This window comes from Garra rufa, chromosome 3 (genome assembly GCF_049309525.1).
Source record: "Garra rufa chromosome 3, GarRuf1.0, whole genome shotgun sequence".
Lineage (NCBI taxonomy): Eukaryota > Metazoa > Chordata > Actinopteri > Cypriniformes > Cyprinidae > Garra > Garra rufa.
Window position 1 is genome coordinate 52,546,243 of NC_133363.1, and position 25,045 is coordinate 52,571,287.

The following is a 25,045-nucleotide window of genomic DNA, read 5'->3' on the forward strand; positions in this document are numbered from 1 at the left end:
ATGCCTTCAGGGCTAGCAGGAAGGGTTAAAAAAGGAGGTAGGTGTTGCTATTTCGCAACCCCTAATGGTCAATTACAGGGATTTAGACCTTGATTCCAAGGTTGAATAGTAAAAGTCATACGGGAATGCCTTGTCCTTTAGTCAAGGGTAGAAATGTTTTATTGTTATTTACTCTGTCTGGCTGGTGAGGTTTTATTGTCATGGTGGAATACTACTTGTACCACAATGCATTTTATTGACTCATTATGTCTGTAAGTAAAATTATACCCCGAACACACGTTATAGATAGAGCAGGAAATTGCATTTGTTAAGGGTTTGAAATTCTGTGTGGGCTAGTTTCAATCCTGATGCGTTCAGATTTTGCATTATAGGGTTTGGGTGCCTCAGAGTCTGTGCATATTTAATTTAATTTCCAGTTCTTTTGATTCGAGGAGTGTTATTATGTTGCCACTCAGTTTGGAAAGATGGTGCTTGTTCAGTAAGCTTTCTACACAGCTGTCTGGTGAGTTTCACTTGATTTATACAATGTAGGTTGATTTTAGCATGCACAGGTTTTTCCTAATGTCACTGCTCGCTTCATTCTCTTAGATGACTTGCTTATTTTGTCATTCTGTGAAGCTGATAACCACAATCGATTCATGCTCTTTGGAGTACTGGCGTGAATTTAAATGTTAGTAGAGTCAACTTGAAGACATTAAAAACCCACCTGCCTCACAAACAGTGCTGACTCATATGTGGTTTTAGCTGTTGACTTTTAGCTTGTTTACCAACTCATAAAGAAAGTATGTCTATGTTTTTTCTATGCAGTTTCTTAAAGGAATAGTTCACCCAAAAAAGATCATTCTGTCATTTAGTTACTCACGCTCATGTTGTTCCAAACCCGTAAGACCTTCGTTCATCTTCTGAAAGCAAATTAAGACATTTTTGATGAAATCTAAGAGCTTTCTGACCCTGCATAGACAGCAATAAAATAGTCCATGTGATATCAGTGGTTCAACTGTAATGTTATAAAGCTACAATATACTTTTTGTGGGGACTCAACCCTCTTTTCAGTTGTGTTATACCATCTCAGTCTAAATTACATTCACACTGGTGTTTTAGGAAGCCAAACAAAATAAAATAAAATATAATAATAATAATAACAACAACAATTTAATATTATTGTTATTCCTATGACAGTAATAGTCATATATTGTAAAACAATTGCACTGTAAAAATAAATGAAAATGAATATTTCATAGGTATTTTATTTTTGCTTTACAGTAGGGAAATAACAATACTCGTTTCCTAATTTCTACACTTGAAAGAGATATTTCGATTTGGACTGCAGTAACATTACCCATTTAAGCCGCTAGCTGTCAGCAATTCATACTGCACTTTTAAGCTTTTATTTTGAAGGACACGGCAGTAGAGCTTTTATTTTCAAGGAAGACTCCAACTTCAGTGAAAACAGGTTCACAAAAATGCATCTCACTACAAATCTAGCATGCAAATAAAGCATAGCTGGTGGTCATTGCATTCCCAAGCGTGTGCTAAACTCAGAGCATAAAAATAAACAAGTTCACTGCATTCATTCACTGTAAACGGAGCCGTTCTGAGGTGCGAAAAACACCGGATCACGAGCTGATCGCCTGAACGACATACATGCTTCGTTTTGAAACGCGCAGTGAAAACTGTCTTAATAAAGGGATTAAGCTATATTATGCTTTCAGTTTTAGTTCGTTTGACAGATACTGTGTCAAAGCATAATGGCCCAAAACACAATTTTAAAGACCTTTTATGTTCGAATATTTAAAAAAATCTACACTTTTTGCCCAGAAGACCTATATCGTTTCCTATCGTCATGTGACCACAATAATATCGCGATACCACAATATTGATAATATCGTTACATCCCTAGTGGTAGTTCTTGATATCTGAACTTGAACTGAACAGTATTGTGCTGACTCATATGTGGTTTTAGCTGTTGACTTTTAGCTCATAAAGAAAGTATGTCTATGTTTTTCCTATGTAGTTTCTCAAAGGAATAGTTCACCCAAAAATGAAATTTCTGTCATTAGTTACTCACGCTCATGTCTTTCCAAACTTCTGAAGATAAATTAAGACATTTTTGATGAAATTTAAGGGCTTTCTGACCCTGCATAGACAGCAATGCAACTACCATGTTCAAGGTCCAGAAAGGTAGCGACAGTGATAAAATAGTCCACAACTTTAACCCTTTGAGCGGTACGGTCCCACATATGGGATTCTAATTTCCGTGCCCCTGGGAGTACGGTCCCACATATGGGATTTAGAACGTTCGGTGACGTCACGCAACTGTAAAATTCAAACTGCGCTTTGGCGCGCTGGCTGGCACTGAGCCAGAGACGGACGAGCTCTGCGCTTGTCATATAATCACAACTATTCAGTCTTTTAACCACATAACGCTTATTTTAGGTTTCAGACATTTAAATACACATAAGTACTAGTAAAACGAGACATTTAGAGTTTGTAAAATACACACATATGTATATGGATGCAGCAAACAGCAGTCTATTCAAATATAATTTGCCGATGTGTTTTATTCATATCACATACACATAGTGTAAGTAATTAAAAAGTTCACTCTCTTCCTCTTCCAGTTCACCAGCCACTTACTTTCATGTATTTCGGGAGAAACGGATGAATTTACATGCTATAAATGCGGCTGACAGGACTCTCTGAACGGCAGCGCGAACAAACATGGCGGCGCCCATCTCACATTACAGATTACTATCCAGATCATTTATATAGGGTTTTAAACGGCGAAACACACTAATTCACACATATTTGTGAATCGCAATATCAGATAGTTCATGGCATGATAAGCAAGTGTGTGAGTATTCTGAATAAAAAAGGAAAAACGAAATAAAAGCGATCTATCTGTCATACAGTGTTAAGCCCCGGTCACACTAGACTTTGAGAATGCGAAATTCCTTCGGATGCTGCTGCAACGGTCGTGATATGCTTTGCAGCTTCTTTTTTAAAAGTTAAATTCAGCAAATTACACTAATAATACATTTAAATGTAAAAACATACACTTTACCGCAGTGCTGCAGTTTTAAATGTTTACATTTAAGGTTCTTTTCATTCAGCTAGAGGTCATGCTGTGACGTTTCGATCTCCTGTTGGTCACACAGAGTCATGTGATGCGAATTCGTTGGTCAGAGTTCACCAAGCTTGAACTTTCAAACGCAGCGAAATGCGAAAATATTTCACACGGGCTTGCATTTCCGGTCTAACGCATTCGCATGTGTATGAATGGAAGTCAATGGAACGAAAAGTGCAGTGTGACCGTGCCTTTATTGTGTCTGTGTTGTGTCACGTGACAAGCTTGACGCGTCGCCATGGAAAAAATAAGGGCGAACGTTCTAAAATAACGGTCGCTTAAAAAAAACTCACTCTCAGGGGTCCGCTAGAATATTTTAAACTCACCACTGAAAGGGTTAAAGACTCATATTGTTTCCTATCGTCATGTGACCACAATAATGTCGAGACAGTTTTGCTATCGTGATACCACAATATTGATAATATCATTACATCCATAGTGGTAGTTCTTGAAATCTGAACTTGAACAGTAGTGTAAAGCCCTACTTTTGTGTCTATGCATGTGTAACTGGAAGTGTCCTTTTTTCAATTAAGAGATTCACAGCTATCCAAAGCCATTAACTTGAAATTGTCACAACATATGTAGTTATTTATGGTGGCTGATGACTGGTTTCTCATCATGTTTCTCATCACTTCACCCATTCGTCAGCGGTGAATGTTGAACAGACCTGCACAAGTACAAACGGCCCTAGTGTCAAGGCTCAGCGCTCGCGTGAGGGCCTCAAGCAGCTGTAATTGCAAGCAGAGCCACTCTTGACTATGTACCAGGACAGAGCGGGACGCAGCTCGTTGGAATTCAACAGAGTGGACTGTTTATTGAAAAGCGCAGAGGAGAGGGTCATCGCTCGTTGTTTCAAGTTGGCATCTGGGGAATTTTTAGCGAAGCCCCTAAGCTGGACGCTTTCCGTGACCCGTGGTGCCTTGGCACTGCTGAAAATGCATTTGAAAGCATGTCTTGAAGTGAGCAAAGATCCAGGGTCAGTTTTTCCCCCTGTTTTGAATTGTGAGTTTGAGAAAGCACAGCTGGGAAATGGCAGGCTGAAGTGTTGCTCCATGGGGGCAGGGTACTTGAGAAGCAGATGTTAATGTGGTGGTTTTGGATGATGGGGGTCTAAAGAGAGCTTTTCTTGATGCGGAATCTCTCGTTTTTGCACGATGGAAAAGTCTACCATGCTCGGGAAAACAGGCTGTTTTAACGTGTGCTGTGAAAATGAAGAATGAAAGTGAACCACCATGTCCAAACAACCTGAGAACTTGGTGGACTCTTTGACATTCAGTGGTTCCCATGCAATAGGTGTCAATTTACACCTTTGTGTGTGAACTCAGTCCTCCCATATGGCAAACTCCGCCATGGTACCACCTTTTTGCATGTCTCACCCATGTTTATTTATGTTCTACTTAAGTGTAAAGCTCAAATCATTATATAGGCATACAATATAAGTTACATCAGCACATTTTTAAGTTTATCTGTGTTGGCAGATTTAGGATATTTAATTGCGCATGCTCATATCTGTTGTTTTGACATTGTTTTGACTGTCATTTAATGCTCACTTAAAGTTAATATTTATTTAATAACATTGTTTAATGCGACAAATCTCAAAATGAATACCCATTTTCTGTACTTTATATTATTGTAATCCCTAAATTCACTTGTAGGATTTAAAACTAATTTAGGGCTGTCAAACAATTAATTGTGATTAATATACACTACAGTCAAAACATTTTTAATGTTTTTTAAAGAAGTCTCCTCTGCTCACCAAGCCTGCATTTATTTGATTCAAAGGACAAAAAACTGCACATTTTTTTTTTATATTTTGACTATTTAAAATAATGTTTTCTATTTTAATATTTTTTAAAATGTAATTTATTCCTGTGATTTCAAAGCTGAATTTTTAGCATTATTACTCCAGTCACATGATTCCTCAGGAATCATTCTAATATTCTGATTTGCTACATTTATTATAATATCTATAATAAGTAAAAACAATATTTTTTTTTCAGGTTTCGTTGATAAATATAAAGTTCAGAAGAACAGCATTTATCTGGAATAGAAATCTTTTGTAACATTATAAATGTCTTTATCATCACTTTTAATCAATTTAAAGCATTTCTATAATTTCTTTCCCCAAAAAATAAAATTATACTGACTCCAAGCTTTTGAATGGTGTAGTGTTACAAAAGCTTTTTATTTTAGATAAATGCTGATCTTTGGATCTTCCTATTCATCAAAGAATACTGAAAAATATTTACTCAACTGTTTTAAATATTGACAATAATAATAAGAAGAATGTTTCTTGAACAGCAAATCAGCAAATTAGAGTGATTTCTAAGGATCATGACATAAAGTTGCGATTCTGAGAAATAAAGTTGCGATTCTGGGAAATAGAGTTGCGATTCTGGGAAATAGAGTTGCGATTCTGGGAAATAGAGTTTGCGATTCTGGGAAATAAGTTTGCGATTCTGGGAAATAAAGTTGCGATTCTGGGAAATAAAGTTGCGATTCTGGGAAATAAAGTTGCGATTCTGGGAAATAGAGTTGCGATTCTGGGAAATAGAGTTGCGATTCTGGGAAATAGAGTTGCGATTCTGGGAAATAGAGTTGCGATTCTGGGAAATAGAGTTGCGATTCTGGGAAATAAAGTTGCGATTCTGAGAAATAGAGTTGCGATTCTGGGAAATAGAGTTGCGATTCTGGGAAATAGAGTTGCGATTCTGGGAAATAGAGTTGCGATTCTGGGAAATAAAGTTGCGATTCTGGGAAATAAAGTTGCGATTCTGGGAAATAGAGTTGCGATTCTGGGAAATAGAGTTGCGATTCTGGGAAATAGAGTTGCGATTCTGGGAAATAGAGTTGCGATTCTGGGAAATAGAGTTGCGATTCTGGGAAATAGAGTTGCGATTCTGAGAAATAGAGTTGCGATTCTGGGAAATAGAGTTGCGATTCTGGGAAATAAAGTTGCGATTCTGGGAAATAGAGTTGCGATTCTGGGAAATAGAGTTGCGATTCTGGGAAATAGAGTTGCGATTCTGGGAAATAGAGTTGCGATTCTGAGAAATAAAGTTGCGATTCTGGGAAATAGAGTTGCGATTCTGGGAAATAGAGTTGCGATTCTGGGAAATAGAGTTGCGATTCTGGGAAATAGAGTTGCGATTCTGGGAAATAGAGTTGCGATTCTGGGAAATAGAGTTGCGATTCTGAGAAATAGAGTTGCGATTCTGGGAAATAGAGTTGCGATTCTGGGAAATAAAGTTGCGATTCTGGGAAATAGAGTTGCGATTCTGAGAAATGAAGTTGCGATTCTGGGAAATAAAGTTGCGATTCTGAGAAATAAAGTTGCGATTCTGGGAAATAAAGTTGCGATTCTGGGAAATAGAGTTGCGATTCTGGGAAATAAAGTTGCGATTCTGGGAAATAGAGTCGCAGTTCTGCGAAGTAAAGTCAGAATTGCGAGATATAATCTCACAATTGTGACTTTTTCTCAGAACTGTGTGATATAAACTGACAATTGTGAGTTATACCCCCGGTTCCACAGACGAGGCTTAAGCCTAGTCCTAGACTAAAATGTAAGCCTGAGCTGTTTGCACTGATTGATCTTAAAATATATCAGTGCCTTTGTTTTGTCTCAAGATGTCCTAATTGAACTATGGCCTAATCCTGGCTTAGTCTAAGCCCTGTCTGTGAAACCGGGCCATAAAGTTACAATTCTGAGAAATAATGTCGAAATTGCAAAATATAAATTCACAATTCTGACTTTTCTCAGATGTAATTGCAAGTTAAGTCAGAATTGAGATATAAACTCAAAATTCAGAGTATTTTTTCCCCCTCAAAATTGGACTTTATAACTCAATTCAGAGACAAAAAAGTCAGAATTGCTAGATATAAACTTGCATTTGTGAGAAAAAAGTTAAATTACCATTTTTATTTAATGATAACAAGAGATGCATCACTTCTTATTCAGCTTTAGTTGCATTTTCAAGGTATGCCTCCACAATATAGCCTATTTGTGTGCAGTTTTCATAAATTCTGTTGGCAGGTCAGGGCAGGTTGTCTTACGCTGATAGTGGGCACAGAGTTTAGTTGGACAGCCACGTGAGAGCTCTGTTTTGAACTCCTAAAGACTTGCCTTCTCAAATGCTTTGTTGATTGATTCATTCATTGTGCTAATTCTCTACTTTCCAAACCTTTCTTAATGAGGTTTAAAATCTTTTTTAATCCAGCAGTTCAATGCCAAAAGCTTTTTCGGTCCAGCATTCTTTGGGCACCTGCTAAAACCTTCTATTTTTGGATGGAAAAAGCATCTAACAATGCTCCAATGCTGACTAATGATATTAGAGATTTCCTGTAGTAATATAAAGAGGCAAGGTTTTCCATTCAAGCACTGGCAGGCGGTGCGGGTCACCATTACTTTAAGAGTAGCAGTAGGGTCTTACCAAGAGTTTGGCTGCTGTCAATATGGTCCTTGAGTCTGGGACCAATTATGGACCGACCTATTTCACATCACAAATGATTTGTTATTCCAGGTCAGCCAGCACTCAAATGAAAATGAATGGGAGGACTTTATGAGTCTTGAGTCACAGCAAGGGCACTGCAATTGCAAGCTACCATCTCCTCTTTAATGAGGCTGGAGCCACCTCAATGGTTCTGGCCCTACTTCTTGGGCAATCGTGAACGATTCAGAAATAACCACATATAACAGTTAGCTGTTTTGACAGCTTAATGCCACATTTGTTGTACTTAAGCTGCTGGCTTGATTAGCTCTGAATGCAGCGAAAGATTCCTCAATAGTCCAGCAGTCTGCCAAGCATGGTGACCCATTGACATAGGCAGGTGATTATCTTAGATTAGACAGCAAGCTTAATGAGGACCTGCAAAATATCTTACCACAGTTTTTTCGCCCCAATACATTTCAATCATTGTAAGTACCTTTGATTTAATGTCAATGAAAATGAGAATGCAAAGGAATAAAGTCTATTGGTTTAGTTTATACGTTTATTTATCTACTTTATTATTTACTTATATACTTTAATTCTTTCATTCATTCATTTATTCATTCAGTAAATTCACTCTTCCACCACAGAATTAAAAAAAAATACTTTTTTTTTAAATCTCAGAATGAATTTTCTTTTCTTACTGTTCTGAGAATTGTGAGTTTATATTTCACAAATCTGACCTTACTTAATAAACCCACAATTCTGAAAATAATATTTTGTTGTGGAAACAAAACTATGGAAGCCTGTTTCTGCCACTAAATAAAAAAAAAAAAGGTAATTGTGAGTTTTTATCTTGCAATTCTGACTTTTTTCTTAGAATTGTGAGATATGAACTCGCAGTTGTAAATTATAAAGTCGGGATTGCATGATATAAAGTCATACTGACGTTTTCTCAGAATTGCATGATATAAACTCACAATTGTGAGAAACTTTTTTTTTTTTAAATAAGTTGCAGTTCTGACCTTTTTTTTTTTTCTCTCGCAATTCTGACTTTTTTTTTTTTCTCTTAGAATTGTGAGTTATAAAGTCCAATTTTGAGGTCTCAATTGTGAGTTTGCGTCTGAGAAATCCAAGTTGCAATTCTGGAAAAATTCAAGTCGCAATTCTGGAAAAGTCTATATAGTCTATAAGTCTATAAAGTTTATATCTCGCAACTGTGACTTTTTCTCAGAATTGCAAGATATAAACTCTTAATTCTGAGAAATAAAGTCGCAATTCTGTAAAAAACAAGGCGCAATTCTGTAAAAAAACAAGGCGCAATTCTGGAAAAAACAAGTCGCAATTCTGGGAACGCAGGTTTGTGAGTTTAAATTCAGAATTGCATGATATAAACCTACAATTGTGAGACAAAGTCGCAATTCTGAGAAAAAAGTCAAAATTGTGAGTTTATATCTCACAGTGGTGACTTTTTTTCTCAGAATTGCATGATGTAAACTCCCAACTGCAAGAAAAAAAGCAATTCTGAGAAATAGTCGCAATTGTGAGATATAAAGTCACAATTGCGAGACAAAATCGCAATTGCGAATTTATATCTCGCAACTGTGACTTTGTCTCGCAATTGTGTGTTTATATCATGCAATACTGAGAAAAAAGTCACAATTGGGAAATATAGTTACAACTGCGAGATATTAAGTTGCAGTTCTGAGAAAAAAGTCACAATTGGGAGATATAGTTACAACTGCGAGATATAAAGTTGCAGTTCTGAGAAAAAAGTCAGAATTGTTTATCTCGCAATTGTGACTTTTTCTCAGAACTGCAAGATATAAACTCTTAATGCTGAGAAATAGTCGCAATTCTGAGAAATAAAGTTGCAATTCTGAGAAATAGTTGCAATTCTGAGAAATAAAATCATAGTTCTGAGAAATAAAATGACAATTCTGCAAAATAGTGGCAATTCTAAGAAATAAAGATATATAAACTCACAATTCTGAGAATAGCTGTCACGTATCTGGTCTATCCTGTCATTATGAACTCTTGCACCACACATCATGGACTTCATTTCCCACAAGCCACTGCTCTAATCACTGCATTCACCTGCTCTCACTTTACTGATTACTGGTCACAGCTGCACCTCATCACACTGTATGCATTTAAGCCACTCACACACACAGCCACCTTGCGAAGTCTTATTGTTCCTATGGTCGTAATTCTAAGCGTTTATCTCTGTGTTGGATTCTCTGTGTATGACTCTGGACTGTGTACCCCGTTATTGATTCCTGCTGCCTGCCATTGCGACCATTGCTTGAGTATTGAACTGTTTCCCGGATTACCTACGTTGTTCCTGTTTTCTGGTGTTTACTCTTGCCGTTTGACCATTCTCAATAAATGCTGCAAATGGATCCGCACGTCTCAGTCCTGACCCTCCTTGTGACAGAAGACTTCGCCACACTCAAGGATCCAGCGGCTTTATTCGTCAGCAGAACGACCACCCAAGAATGGAGCTATCAGGAAGTCTGTCCGATCCCGTGAGTCTACTCTGCTCCATTTTTCAAGATGGCCGTCCCATCGAGCATTATGTGGAGAAATTCATTGCTTATAGTTACCTGGCACCTTGCGGTGAAACTATGCTTAAGGAATGTTTTTGGAGCGGATTGGATACTGATATCAGTTTGAGCTTACCTGAGGAAGACCCCAGTTGGACCCTCACACAGTATATAGACTTTGTTTTGCTGTTTTGTGATTCTCCATTTACTGTGGGTGAGGTTGAGCCACAGCACAAGATGGCTACCGTCAAACCAGAGTCTCCGCCGCCGGCGCGCCCTCCAGTGACCGCGCCGCCAGAGTGCCCTCCAGTGACCGCGCCGCCAGAGTGCCCTCCAGTGACCGCGCCGCCAGAGTGCCCTCCAGTGACCGCGCCGCCAGAGCGCCCTCCAGTGACCGCTCACTCAGAGCCTGCTCTTCCAGAGTCTCCGCTGGAGACGCCCAGCCCTCCTGAATCTCCGCTGGGGTCGTCCAGTTCTCCAGAGCCCGCTCCTCAAGAGCGTTGTCCAGAGCCCGCTCCTCAAGAGCGTTGTCCAGAGCCCGCTCCTCAAGAGCGTTGTCCAGAGCCCGCTTCACAAGAGCGTCGTCCAGAGCCCGCTCCTCAAGACAGCCTTCCAGAGACTCCGCTGGTTCCGCCCAGCCTTCCAGAGACTCCGCTGGTTCCGCCCAGCCTTCCAGAGACTCCGCTGGTTCCGCCCAGCCTTCCAGAGACTCCGCTGGTTCCGCCCAGCCTTCCAGAGACTCCGCTGGTTCAGCCCAGCCTTCCAGAGACTCCGCTGGTTCCGCCCAGCCTTCCAGAGACTCCGCTGGTTCCGCCCAGCCTTCCAGAGACTCCGCTGGTTCCGCCCAGCCTTCCAGAGACTCCGCTGGTTCCGCCCAGCCTTCCAGAGACTCCGCTGGTTCCGCCCAGCCTTCCAGAGACTCCGCTGGTTCCGCCAAGCCTTCCAGAGCCTCCGCTGGTTCAGCCCTGCCTTCCAGAGACTCCGCTGGTTCAGCCCTGCCTTCCAGAGACTCCGCTGGTTCAGCCCAGCCTTCCAGAGCCTCCGCTGGTTCCGCCCAGCCTTCCAGAGACTCCGCTGGTTCCATCCAGTCGTCCTGAGATTCCTGTCTGCCCGGTTCTGGTCACGGAGCTCATGCATGGACTGTTCCCACCCACCCTCCCTGCTGCTCCAGTCCCGCCACCTCTGTCTCCTGACAGTCCCTCTGCTCACCCACATCCCACCTTCGGTGCAGAGGACTTGCCGTGGGACTGCCAGTCTCCATCGGTGTCCAGACTGAAGGATCCCTCACCATCACCTCCAGTCTCAGAGTCCTGGACTCCACCTCGGTCCTCCGACCCTGCGGCTCCACCCCGGCTCTGTGCTCCCTCGTCTCCGTTGTCGGCCATCGGCCCACCAGCTCCTCCGGGCTCCATCGTCTCTCCGGCTCCGCCCCGGTCAGTCGTCGCCCCACCTTCGCCTCTGGACTCTACTCCTCCGGCTGCGCCTCGTCACTCCTTCCTGCCGGCTCTGTGGACCTCCTCCCTCCCGTGGGCACAGCCTCGATCCTCTGTCACTCCGGCTCCGCTGCGTACCTCCGGACCTCCATCTCCGCCGGGGTCGCCAGAGCCTTGGGTTCCGCCTTGGCCCTCCGGATCCTCTGTGTCGCCCAGGACCATCGACTCTCCGGTTCCGCCTCGGGCTCCACCTCCGTCGGTCGGCCCCATGCAGGAGCCAACCCTTCCTCCGCCATGGCTTCTCCCTCCGTCGGCTCAGCCTCAGTTCGTGGTTCCAGTACCCCTACATGGACCTGGCCCTCCATCCCTCCCCCTGTTCCGCCTCCGCTCCACCACCCTCCAGGTTGTATTAGGTGGTTAGAGCGTCTGGAAGCCGCTCCTTGGGGAGGGGCTCTGTCACGTATCTGGTCTATCCTGTCATTATGAACTCTTGCACCACACATCATGGACTTCATTTCCCACAAGCCACTGCTCTAATCACTGCATTCACCTGCTCTCACTTTACTGATTACTGGTCACAGCTGCACCTCATCACACTGTATGCATTTAAGCCACTCACACACACAGCCACCTTGCGAAGTCTTATTGTTCCTATGGTCGTAATTCTAAGCGTTTATCTCTGTGTTGGATTCTCTGTGTATGACTCTGGACTGTGTACCCCGTTATTGATTCCTGCTGCCTGCCATTGCGACCATTGCTTGAGTATTGAACTGTTTCCCGGATTACCTACGTTGTTCCTGTTTTCTGGTGTTTACTCTTGCCGTTTGACCATTCTCAATAAATGCTGCAAATGGATCCGCACGTCTCAGTCCTGACCCTCCTTGTGACAATAGCGAGTTTATATCTTACAATTGTGACTTTATTTCTCAGAATTGCGACTTCATTGCGAACATATCAGTCTTTTTCCCCCCTCAAAATTGGACTTTATAATTCACAATTGTGAGGGGAAAACTCTCCTTTTTTATTTTTTATTCAGTAGCAGAAGCGGGCTTCCATACAAAACAGAATTACAAGATGTAAACTCGAAATTCAGAGAAAAAAATATTATAATGTTAACATATTTCTTGATATGATATGTTTTAATTATTAAACAATATTATAATTATTATTTATAATATTATTGAAACAAATATTTTAATTTTGTAAAATAGTCTAAATAATAATATATTATTTTTTAGTAGTAATGGTTAATAATAGTTTCCAAGTATTTAAAAAATATTTGTAATTAAAGTAAATGTAATGAATTTTGGAATTTGCCTTCATGGAAGCATTACTTTTAAAAAAAAGTCAGTGCTCTGTATATGGCTCTATGTAAGACACCACAGATGTGTTTCTGGGTTATGCATACAGTGCATGCATAAAAAAAACAGCTTCTTTTGTGTCTGGCTGCGCTGATTTAATTTTCAGCAGTAAATCCCTGTTAATAATTTCTGGGTTACATTCATATTTTATCGGCATGAAAGGGGATTTATGGCTTGAGCGTTTGGCCTTGACTGAACCTCATGCAGGTGGTCCGCTGTAAAGGGGGATTGTTTATGCTGCAGGTACTGCTGACGTATATCATACTGTGGAATCTTTGGATCAGATATAAGATTGTAATCTGAGACAAAGTGGAATTCTCTTCCCACAAACCCTCAGTGCTACCATGCTTTGAATTTGAATTGTATGCTTGAAAATGTAATATGAATCGATAGCGTTTCATTTTATACATGAGGGGTTCCTAAAGTCAGGTAAAACAGATTAAATCTATTAGTGTAGCTATGCCGTGATTTTTGTTGCAATGTTCCTCTTTTTTTTTTTTTTTTCTCCTAATTTGGCTCGGTGTCTTCCGGTCGACCCTCGTTATGACCCAGTCTCGGGGAAAGGGCAAATGCATTCTGACTGGCATTGTTTTATAATTGGCATGCTGTGTGTGTGTGTGTGTGTGTGTGTGTGTGTGTGTGTGTGCAAAGGGGGAAGGGGGAAAAAACTCTTCTTGGCCTTTTCCAATAAAAGTGTGCAGTTGATTCTCTCTTCTGGTTGTTCTGTAGCTTTTGGCTGAGTTCCTGTTGGAGGTCAATGAGTGTATTGTGCACTTCACTCTTACAGTCTGTCTGCCACCCACACACCCCCGTCCCTCGTGTAAAATGACCTTTTCATCTTAAGCAAAAGATCTAGAGCTGAGATAACAACTCTAGATTCCAAGTTCAGTTCTGTTTTCCCTTCAGTTATGCTGGATCGATTTTACCTGCTTAATACCTTGAAAGACACGGACAGGTTGGGAAAAAAATAAGCGAGATGTAGGTTAGAGTACGAGGTTTCTTAAGGTTAAGTGTGTCAGATGAAGGGGTTTCCATGAGATTTAAAATGATTTACTGATTTCCAGACTGGAAGTGGTGGGTAGTTCACATAGAAAGTTTCCATAGACTTTTTTTTCAACATCAAGTTTTAAGGTTAAATTAAATTAATTTAAGCTTCGGATGCAAAATTCATGCATATAAATGTGTCTTAGCAGAAACACAACCACCCTACAATGATAAAAATTCATTCACTCCTTTTTTTTAAATCCCCCAAAATCCTAAACGGTCTCAATTATCAAGCCATTTTGATTTTCTGAGCATTATGACATCATACTGCTCAGGCTCCACCCACGACTGCTGACGGACTGTCTCGTCTTAGCATATTTCTTCCCTAAGCCAGTTGTATGCTGTCCGCCATTTTCTCCGCACTCGAGCAGCTGTAGCGAAAACAGTGTCTTGTAAGCAATGCAGGTGTTTTGTATTTGGATGTAAAAGTGAACATAAGAGTCTTTATTTTCTCTTGACATCATAGCCACTGAGGACGCAACGGATTAGTTTCGTTTTTGATGGTAACACGCCACCGAATACACAAATGACAGATGAGAGGGGCGGGGTGAGCAGTAGCTCATTATCATATAAAGAGCCATGCACCAAAACGGGTCGTTGTGAATAAAGCTGTTTTTGACAGTAAAAATGTGTTGTTTTACACAACAATTGAGGAATTTTAACCAAAGACATTTGATTAAGACCCTAAAGAATCATACCAACTTTTGAAAAACTGGCATTGGATGTCCCGTGTATGTATTTCACCATTTCAGTTCGATGTAATGCTGAACGAATTGGTAATCTTAATTTTGTCAAGAATAGTGTCGTTTTTAATGGTAACGCGCCACCAAATGCACAAAATACAGAAGAGAGGGGTGGGGTGAGCAGTACCTCATTATCATTTAAAGAGACATGCACTAAAATGTGTCGCTGTGAACAGAGCTGTTTTTGACGAGGTTAAAAAGGGTGTTGCTTTACATGACCATTGAGGAATTTTAACCAAAGTCTGTTGCAGACATTCCATGAAGACCCTAAAGAGTCATACCAGCTAAAAAATAAGTTTTTCACCATCTTATTGTGGTGTAATGCTGAATGAACTGGTAATCTTAATTTTTTCAACATTAGTTTATACATCAAAGATACCTAAATACTTTTTAAAGCATTTGTGACGCTAGATTACAAATTTTTACATAAACATTTTTTTTTTCAACATTTTTGAGTTGTATAAATGTAACATTAATTCGGATCTATTCCTTATAACAACAAACAATTATTTATAAATTAACATTTAACTGAAATAATGCTGTAAAAATGTTGTTCTGTATTGTTTTGTGATACTTGCATTAACTAATATTACTTAATTTAAGTTTTTTTATGCAAAAATTAAGTTTTGTCAAAAGTTTTGTTGTAAGCTCATAAAACTTAATGCATTATAATTATTGTAAAATGTACTGTTTTTACTATTATAGTTACTATTTTACAATCCAGAACATTTCCACAGGAAATTTACAGCCAACCAAACTGTGTAAAAGCATACAATTTAAAAATATTAAGTCGCTTTAAAAAAAAAAAATTGGGTTTATTTGTGGTTCATAGGTAGCCTAGCATAGCTGGGGACACATTTTTACCCAAAAGTGAGCCTGACAAAATCACCAACAACCTCCCTTTGAGGATTTATAAAACTGGTATAAAAATAAAGTAAACCATTTTTTTAAATTGTAAAAATGCAGGAAGTTTTCTTCTAGAGGTAGGTTTAGATAGCTAAGTATAAACGTGTGTGTGTGTGTGTGTGTGTGTGTGTGTGTGTGTGTGTGTGTGTGTGTGTGTGTGTGTGTGTGTGTGTGAGTGTGTGTGAGTGTGAGTGTGTGTGAGTGTGTGTGAGTGTGAGTGTGAGTGTGTGTGTGTGTGTGTGTGTGTGTGTGTGTGTGTGTGTGTGTGTGTGTGTGTGTGTGTGTGTGTGTGTGTGTGTGTGTGTGTGTGTGTGTGTGTGTGTGTGTGTGTGAGTGTGTGAGTGTGTGAGTGTGTGAGTGAGTGAGTGAGTGAGTGAGTGAGTGAGTGAGTGAGTGATATTTTAGCCCTTGCAATGACATGCTGGCTTGAAGTCTAGTCTTTTCATAAATATTCGAGCCAATCACCTAAATGCCATGTGCAACGTGTTGGGCTGTGTTTGGAATACAGAACATGGCCACAGAGTTTATTTTTGCATTGGCTTTCAGAGGTGATTATGCAGACTTAGTCTCATAATCACCTCTGAAAGTCAACTGCACTTGTCCTAAGTAAGAGTTACATGCTAAATCTCCAAAATAAGTGTGACTGTCTACACCAAAAAAAAGAAAAAGAAAACTGAGTGACAGTTTTGCTTGTTAAAGTGTTTTGAATAGGTAAGAAACTGGATCCATAATGGTTTTCTCCCCTTTCTCGCTGCCAGTGGGAACGAACGAAGGCACCATACTAAACAGACCCTTGCGAGGGACGATAACTAAACGTGACCCGGCAGGGCAATCAATCTCTGTAATATTTGTATAGCGGATGTTGTTTTGGGATCCGGCGACCTTAGGATCAAGGTCAGTCATCGTCTAGCCATTAGAGCGGACACATAGTGTGAGGGGGAAGGGGCTCGGTTGCTCGAAGCCTTAGCGTGAGCTTTGTAAGTAGGAGCATGTAACAAGAGAGTTTAATGCAGGTTTGAATGAATCCAGGCTACCGTGTGCATTTTGATCTTAAATTGAGGTTAACCCTCAAACAAAAACTGACTAGTTAGGTGGTCTATGGGTTAATTTGACATTAATATTGAGTGCTTTTCATTGCATTGCAAGTTCCTCTTTTTATTTGACGTTGTCTGCAGGTGTCCTTCTATCCATTAACGCTCAACAGTGCATGTTGACTAATTGGTGATGCTGTTAAGAAGCTCTTTTGGGATTTGGAGAGCGAGACAAACAAGTGTTCCCATGGGGCATCACCTGACCTAAACTACTGGGTGTTTATCCTGAAATGTCTAATTGGGACCAAGGCTGATGTTTTGTCTTTTGTAGCTTCAAGTGTGTGTGTGTTTGTGTAGAAGAGAGAGATAAAAAGGCTAAGGTGTGTGTCTGATGAATAGCTAGGCACTGCCGTAAAACAAAAGTGTTGGTGCAGATAATTTATTCACTGAGGAGGTTTAGTGTTTTGAAAGATGATGATGAATGATTTGTGTAAGCAAAACCAAATGTGCTTTAGAGCAGTTTATTTTTCTAAGTAGTGTCTCTTGATGAAGGCCATAAATTAAAATAACAAGATGGAAGCCCATTGCTTTTATGTTGCACAAAGGATTTGGCCATAAAGACATATAAATAATGCAGTTAATCAGGGAAGATGTGTCACACGTTCCAGGTCATTTAAACGGCAAGTCTAAACGCTAATAAGTTCCCAGGAGAGGCTGTGAACCTTTTTCCAAGGCCTCTCTGAGACACAGTGGAGATGAGTTTATTGCAACGCTTCAACATATATTTTTACTTGCACTGAAGGTTATTGTTCACAGAGGTTTCATTTGTATACAGGCAATTGGTTTAAACCTGCTGTGTATTATTACTCTCATTGAGCAAGGATGCGTGAAATTAATCAAAAGTGACAGTAAAAACATGTATAATGTTCCGAAATCTCTCTTTTTTTTTTTTAAATAAATAAATGCTGTTCTTTTGAACTTTCTAAATGTTTCTTGACACCATATCAACATGTGTGACCCTGGACCACAAAACCAGTCTTAAGTAGCACAGGTTTATTTGTAGCAATAGCCAACAATACATTGTGTGGGCCAAAATGATCGATTCTTCTTTTATGCCAAAAATTATTAGGATATTAAGTAAAAATCATGTTCCATTAAAATATTTTGTAAATTTCCTACCATAAATATTTCAAAACTTAAATTTGGATTAGTAATATGCATTGCTAAGAACCTTTTTGCATACCATACCTCAATAGAAAGCTTATTTATTCAGATTTCAAATTATGTTTAAATCTCAATTTTAAAAAGGCTCATTTTAAAAAATTGACCATTATGACTTTTTTTTTTTTTTTTTTTGTGGTCCAGGGTCACATATTTGAAGACTAAACAAGTGTATTCTCACCTAAAAACTCTTAAAGGTCCCATATTGTCAAAATCGAAATTTCCTGGCTTTTTTCATGATAACTGAGGTCTAGGGGCTATGTAACTACCATATGAGTTTCAAAACAGTCAATCCAAAGTAAACTGCACACAGCCTACTTAAAGTAACTGTTCATTTTCACGAGCCACTGTGACTTCCGCAAAGATGTGACGTCCAATCTACTCAGTCACCGCCTTCAGTCACCACCCCGAGCACCAATCACGTCCCACCCTCCTTTTGTCAAACCCAGACAATATCGTGTCCATAACATTGCTAAGCAACAACAACACGAAAACAAGTCGAGAAAACCCTGTTCAGTCGATAGATGTCGAAACTACATCATTGCACAGGCTTCAGAACAACGTGAAAATAAGAGACCAGTGGCACGTCAACTTCAGCCTCTTTCACAAAGCGATTCCGGTAAATACACGGATAATGTGTCCCATGATTTGTTCCGGAGTTGTTTAATTTGGTTCATTCACAGTTGTTTTCCGGAATCTGTGTGTGCTTTACACACAACCCATAAAGACATGTGACATTTGGATGTGAGATGTAATGCGACGCGTACGTTTCACTAAACTGAAACTAACCTGAACAAACTGTGCTTCAGCGCTGATAGTGAGGAGCTGGCTCTGTCCGATCGCTGCTTCATTCCACTTTGCACATATTTTTTCGTTGTGAAGAGTCGCATGATAAGATAATGTGCATCATCACTACAACACTGCCTTTACGGTTCTGGCTTTTGTTCACACAGCTCTCGTTCCTGTAATTTTCCAGAATCAGCGCGCATTGTGAAAGGGGCTTTACTAAAGCAACAGTTATGTACCTTACTGCATTCGGTGTTTGGAAAAGAAAAAACATTAATGATTGTTCTAAAAATTTCCTGTTGAGTATCAGCAGGCTAGACTCTCTCTATGGCTCTAGGCTCGGCTAAAGCATACATGACCGTAGTTAACTGTGATTGGCCTGGCTGTGCGTCACTCAGAAAACAACAGGTCAATCAGAAGAGAGGCTTATGAATATTAATTAGATGGGCCAAAATCTTCCTGTTTTTGACAGAGCTCCTAAAAAAGGAGCTATAAAAATATTGAGATGGATTTTGGCACTTATACCGCAAATATATATTCTTAAGGACATCAACAACTAAAATAAACCTCCAGAAATGTGTACAATATGGGACCTTTAAAACTACATTCTGTGAAACAAAAACAGTATTGTTTATAAAAATATGGTGGGCATCTGCCATGACACTCACTGTGAGAAATACTGAAAGATAAGTGATACAAACCGTGAAACAGTTGGAGTTCTGTTATTACTAGAATATTGCACTTCTCTCAGCCAATCAGATTCGAGAACCAGAAAGACGTGTAGTATAAATATATTATAAATATCTAATTAAAATCCTAAGGGAAAAAATTGTGATCAAGTAAAGCTCATTATTATTTGCGTTTGCTTAATAAAACATAATGAAAATTTGTGTATATTCTATTTTTATGTAAACCTGCTTTACAAAAGTCAATCAAGGCTGTGCTATTTTGTGAATCTTATAGCTAAAGAGGTTGCAAGCACATTGCTTGCAATGTATTTCTGTGCTTAACAGCACCCTATAGCTATGATTATGTTCATAAAATAGCACATCTATTTGTGCCCTATTGCTTTAAGTATTGATTTTCATACTGAAATGAAACTAACAGTCTCTCTTTCCTTCTCTTGCAGTGTGCAAGGATCCACCATATAAAGTTGAAGAGTCTGGATACGCTGGATTTATCTTGCCTATTGAAGTTTACTTTAAAAATAAGGTACTTTTTGGTTTTTCCTGTCTTTTGTGGAAACCTGTAATTGTGAATTATGATCTCTATAAACAAGTGTTTTGATCTGCTACCTGCACTCTAAATATTGGACTGAACACATGCTGGGTTATTTTGAACCAGCTAGTTGGGTTAAATGTTTTTACAAATAATTTGGTTACAAATTATTATGTTGCCTAAATCTGAGTTAGTGATGGGCTGCTGTTCGCCTGGGGAAGTATGAACCTCAGACTGAAAAGATGCTGAAAGATGTCCTGGCTGACTCCATAACCTGCCCATAAACAAACAGTACTGAGATTTTTACATCAAATTAATTTAAATTCAGTATTATAATGAATAAGATACGTTTCTGTTATGCAAGGCAAAGGCAAATCAATATAATTAATTTACAGCACAGTAAAGACTTTATAAATGAAATTAAAATCTATACAAATCTTTACTTCGCTGAAGAAGTGCATGGTGGCACTTAGACCTGTAACTCAGTTAAACTAACTCAACAGCTGGGTTGTTTCGTTGGAGACAGGCTCAACCCAGTGGTTGGGTAAATAAAATAACCCAGCATTAAAATGGCCCAGCAGCTTAGTTACACAGTTAAACTACCTAGCACCTGGGTAAAAAATATTAAAAATAACCCAATAAAATGACCCAACAGGCTGAACCCATCATTTGGGGTCTCAAAAATAACCCAGCATTTTTGTAATGTAAGATTTAACCAATCCAAACAGTTATGTACATTGCATTAATGTAACATTCTTGTCACTTTTTACCAGGAAGAACCAAAAAAAGTGCGCTTTGACTACGATCTATTCCTGCACTTGGAGGGTCACCCACCTGTCAATCATCTCCGCTGTGAAAAGCTCACGTTCAACAACCCTACTGAAGAGTTTCGCAGGAAGCTACTCAAGGCTGGAGGGGTACGAACGGGATGGGGATGGGTGAAATGAGCAGCTCACTTTTTTTGAATGATTGGAGTGTACATCTTTGTTGAAGATGGTTTAGAAAGTATTTATATTTAGTAACCGTTCCGCAATTATCCTCATTAGTTGGAATCTTCTAAATCTCAAAGGTGTTAATGCAGGAGAAAGACTAGTTAGCCACATGTGGTTTCAAAATGCGTTTCCAACATTCACAGGTGAAAAATGCAAGGATGTCCCCCACTGCTTGTTCCTGCTAGTCCTAGCTAAGAATCATCCAGAGATGAAAGCCATTGTCAGGCAATCTGTCCTAATGGAATTACTGTTCCCATCAACTGAGACAATAAGTAACTTTACAGGATTTGATCAGGCTAGTCTTAACTCGACCATCTATCACTAGAGGAAACCTGAGTTATCTTTGGGCCCGTGCCAAAGGGATCCACACGATTTTTATGAATCGACTGGCTTGCATTTATTCGTTTTGTTGATCTTGGATGCGTATTGAAGTTCCACCAGCAGTCATGAACTGGGACGCGTTTACCCTCAAGACATATTTAAAGAAATTATTATTCTTGTGAGGGCCCTCTCTGTAGTTTTAGCTCGCCCTCTCTTGCCTCATTCCAGTAATTTGAATGTTTTACGGCTGAGGCTATGACACCATCTCCTTCGGTGCTAGTCTGGCTTACAGATGAGGCATGGCAGGAATCGAAACAGTTTATTGGCAAACGGGCAGTTGTGCGGGAAGTTGTTTTAATTAAGAGAGAACCGTTCGCTAGAGCAATATCAATTTAGCGAGGTGGTGACTGAGGAAGGTCCTTTCCAATTTACCTGATTGTTTTGGCTGATGAAAGGCATTTTGTCATTACATCAGGCCTGGAGTAAGCAGAGTGTTTTTGCCAAATAGGTGTTAGAGTGTTTGTGTGTGTGTGTGTGTGTGTGTGTGTGTACCTGGTATTCATCACGTTGTGGGGACCAAATGTCCCCACAAGGATAGGAATACCAGTAGATTTTGACCTTGTGGGGACATTTCTCAGGTCCCCATGAGGAAACAGGCTTATAAATCATGCACAATGAGTTTTTTTGATGAAGTAAAAGTGTGCACAATCTCCTGTGAGGGCTAGGTTTAGGTGTAGGGTAGGTGTAGGGCGATAGAAAGTACGGTTTGTACAGTATAAAAACCATTACGCCTATGGAATGTTCCCATAAAACATGTAAACCCAACGTGTGTGTGTGTGTGTGTGTGTGTGTGTGTGTGTGTGTGTGTGTGTGTGTGTGTGTGTGTGTGTGTGTGTGGTGGTTTGTGTTGATTCATAGTCTTTCTTTTTTTTAGACTGTAATATCTGTACTTTGTTGTTTACAGCAACGGGATCCTCACAAAAGATCTTCAGAGGACTCTAAAGTAAGAACAAACTCCATTTTCAATGTCTTTAATAGAACTTCAACAGGATTTTCTCTGATTATTTTGAAGTTTACACTATTTTCTTGCTCATGTTACTCCAAATAACCAAAAATGCTATCATTGCAATCTTCAGAATACTTTAACTCGCTCTGCGTCTGAAACAACTTTCCTTTTCCTAGCTTTGTGTGAAAAACAGGCTTTTTGTGCACATTTAAACATGCCAGCTCATGTCAGTAAAAACATGAACATAACAGTTTCTAGCATACAATAACATTTGAAAGCTTGGGGTTTGTACAGATTTTTTTTTTTTTAAAGAAGTCTCTCATGTTCACCAGTGCATTTGTTTGATCAAAAATACAGTAAAAGCTGTAATATTGCGATTTAAAATAACAGTTTTTCAGTTTTAATATAGTTTAAAATGTATTTATTTCTATGATGGCAAAGCTCAGTTTTCAAGTTAAAAAAGAACAGCGTTTATTCGAAGTAGAAATAGTTTTGTAACATTATCAATATCTTTACTGTCACTAAATAAAAGTAACTTGTAAAAAAAAAAAAAAACGATTTAAAAAAAAAAAATAATCTTACTGTAACCCCAAAATTTTGGATGGTAGTGTATATTATGTCCGATACACAGATGAAGATTTTCAGTAAATAACATCTTGGAATGAACCTGCAGTTACGGTTTTCATTCCTCATCCCTGATTTCATTGTCTTTCATTTCTCAGGTAATGGTAATGCAGGAGGGCTCCACATCTCTGTTCGGACAGCATCTAAAGCTGCCCACGTTACCCAGCAGCTCATTAACATTGACCTTCTCTGACGTGAAAAAGAGCAAGTCTTTCCCAGGGTCAAAGGTGAGTGTGGATCTCCGAGTTCGAGAGCCTGAACTTTGAGAAAACTTTGTTTAGGCATTTGAAAAATTCCTAGTTCCTCCAACGACTCCTGCTTAATCCTGCATATTTGGCAAGTTGAAAGACGTTAGGGGCTATTTAACTCCAAGGATTTTAGAGATGTGAAACTTGGCTTAAGTCGAGCATTTCTTGGCTGCTGAGAAAGCACATGCTAGCATTCCGATGACGTAAACGAACTCACCAGGTGTCCCGTTACAAAAGATTCGTATCTAGACGTACAATACCAACACATTTACAGTTTTCCAACACAGTCTTGTTAGTCAGCCTGTAATGGCATTTTAATTAAAGAAAACAATCAATATCAGAAGCAAACAGATTAGTGCGAGAAAACCTCAGACGCTGCAGCTTTTTATCAACGCATCTATTAAACCACATTAGCCGTAATGCTAGTAAATCTTGCTTGGCTACACACTGCCACGTTTCCTTGATTTAGATTTATTTTAGTCTCCTGTGCAATATCACTTAGCTGCTAAGCAGCTTGTTTCGTACGCTAGCTCTTACAGTGAAGTTACGAGAGTCCCCGGTGCACATGGAAACAGTTCCCAATCCAAACAGGCCCTTGCGTGTGATGGATTGCTGACAGATCAAGGGTCGTTCGCAGCCGGCCTCCCCTGCACTACTACACCGGTCGCTTTAGCAAAAACAAAACCGACAATCTGCGTTTTGTTGTGCTTCTCCCCTTCCTCCACTTAATTTGATGTTTAAGATTTTGAAGGTTGACTGATTGCCAACCATAATGGTTCCTGGAAAAGTCTGATGTGACATTGAAAAATGCAAAACTGGAATTTACTTGGAGAAATAATCTCTGCATTTTGGCAAAATGCACTAGTTGCAATAAGCTTTAATAGCACTGAGCATTATGACAATGGTAATTATTTTTTTAAATTTAGAGAATAGTGGTTTCCGCTCTTTGTGTGCTGCCAAAATGTACTGTAGCATGTTGATTATAACTGATTGTAAATGTAACACGTCTATCCATACAGTTGAGGTCAAAGGTTTATTGCAAAATGTTAATTTTTTATTTAGTATTGACCTGAATAAGATTTTTTGCATAAAAGATGTTTACATATGGTCCACAAGAGAAAATAATAGTTGATTTCATAAAAATTACCCTGTTCAAAAGTTTACATCCCCTTGATTCTTAATACTGTATTCTTACCTGAATGATCCACAGCTGTTTTTTTTTTTTTTGTTTTTTTTGTTTATTGATAGTTGCTTGTTTGTCCTGAACAGTTAAACTGTCTGCTGTTCTTCAGAAAAACCCACAAATTCTTTGGCTTTTCAGCATTTTTGTGTATTTGAACCCTTTCCAACAATGGCTGTATGATTTTAAGATCCATCTTTTCACACTGAGGACAACTGAGGGACTCATATGCAACTATTACAGAAGGTTCAAACACTCACTGATGGTCCAAAAGGAAAAACAATACATTAAGAGCGGGGTGAAAACTTTAGAACAGAATGGAGAATTTTTTATTTTATTTTATGTGAAATATCTTATTCAGGTCAGTACTAAATATAAACAACAACATACATTTTGTATGATCCCTCTTATTTTGGTAAAATAATTAACATTTTGCAGATTCTGAAAGGGGAGTGTAAAGTCTTAAACTTTGCTGTTTTCTAGACTATTTAAAAGGACTTTTCATGTAGCCAATTAAAACAGTTTCACCTTTGTTCTCAGTGTGTTTAAACAGTTTCAAAGGTTTTGTCCATTTCTGTATCAGGTAGAACAATAAAAGATGAGTTTAAAGGTAGTCTGGGCAGGTTGTAACACCTCTTCTGTCTAGACTGCTTAACGACTTAACTGCATCAATGACTTATTGACAGGGGCTAGTTAGCTTGACCTGAAGATAGGATAACCCTGTCATTAAAGTCAACCAAAGGCTTGTTGCTTCATCCCCCGTTCTAGCTCTGAGTTTGCCCTTCCCCCAGTGGTGTTATTTTCAGGATCGTTCTGAAAAATTGTTTATGG

General features: G+C 39.4%; 1 protein-coding gene across 1 annotated transcript in view; it reads left to right on the forward strand.

Annotated features, from left to right (window-relative positions):
- Positions 1–25,045, forward strand: part of mllt3 (MLLT3 super elongation complex subunit) — a 71,256-nt gene that overhangs the window by 20,044 nt on the left and 26,167 nt on the right. Inside the window, exons 3-6 of the mRNA XM_073837306.1 lie at positions 19,755–19,837; positions 20,617–20,760; positions 22,121–22,159; positions 22,885–23,013. Coding sequence (XP_073693407.1) covers positions 19,755–19,837; positions 20,617–20,760; positions 22,121–22,159; positions 22,885–23,013 — 395 coding nt within the window. The remainder of the gene's footprint in view (positions 1–19,754; positions 19,838–20,616; positions 20,761–22,120; positions 22,160–22,884; positions 23,014–25,045) is intronic.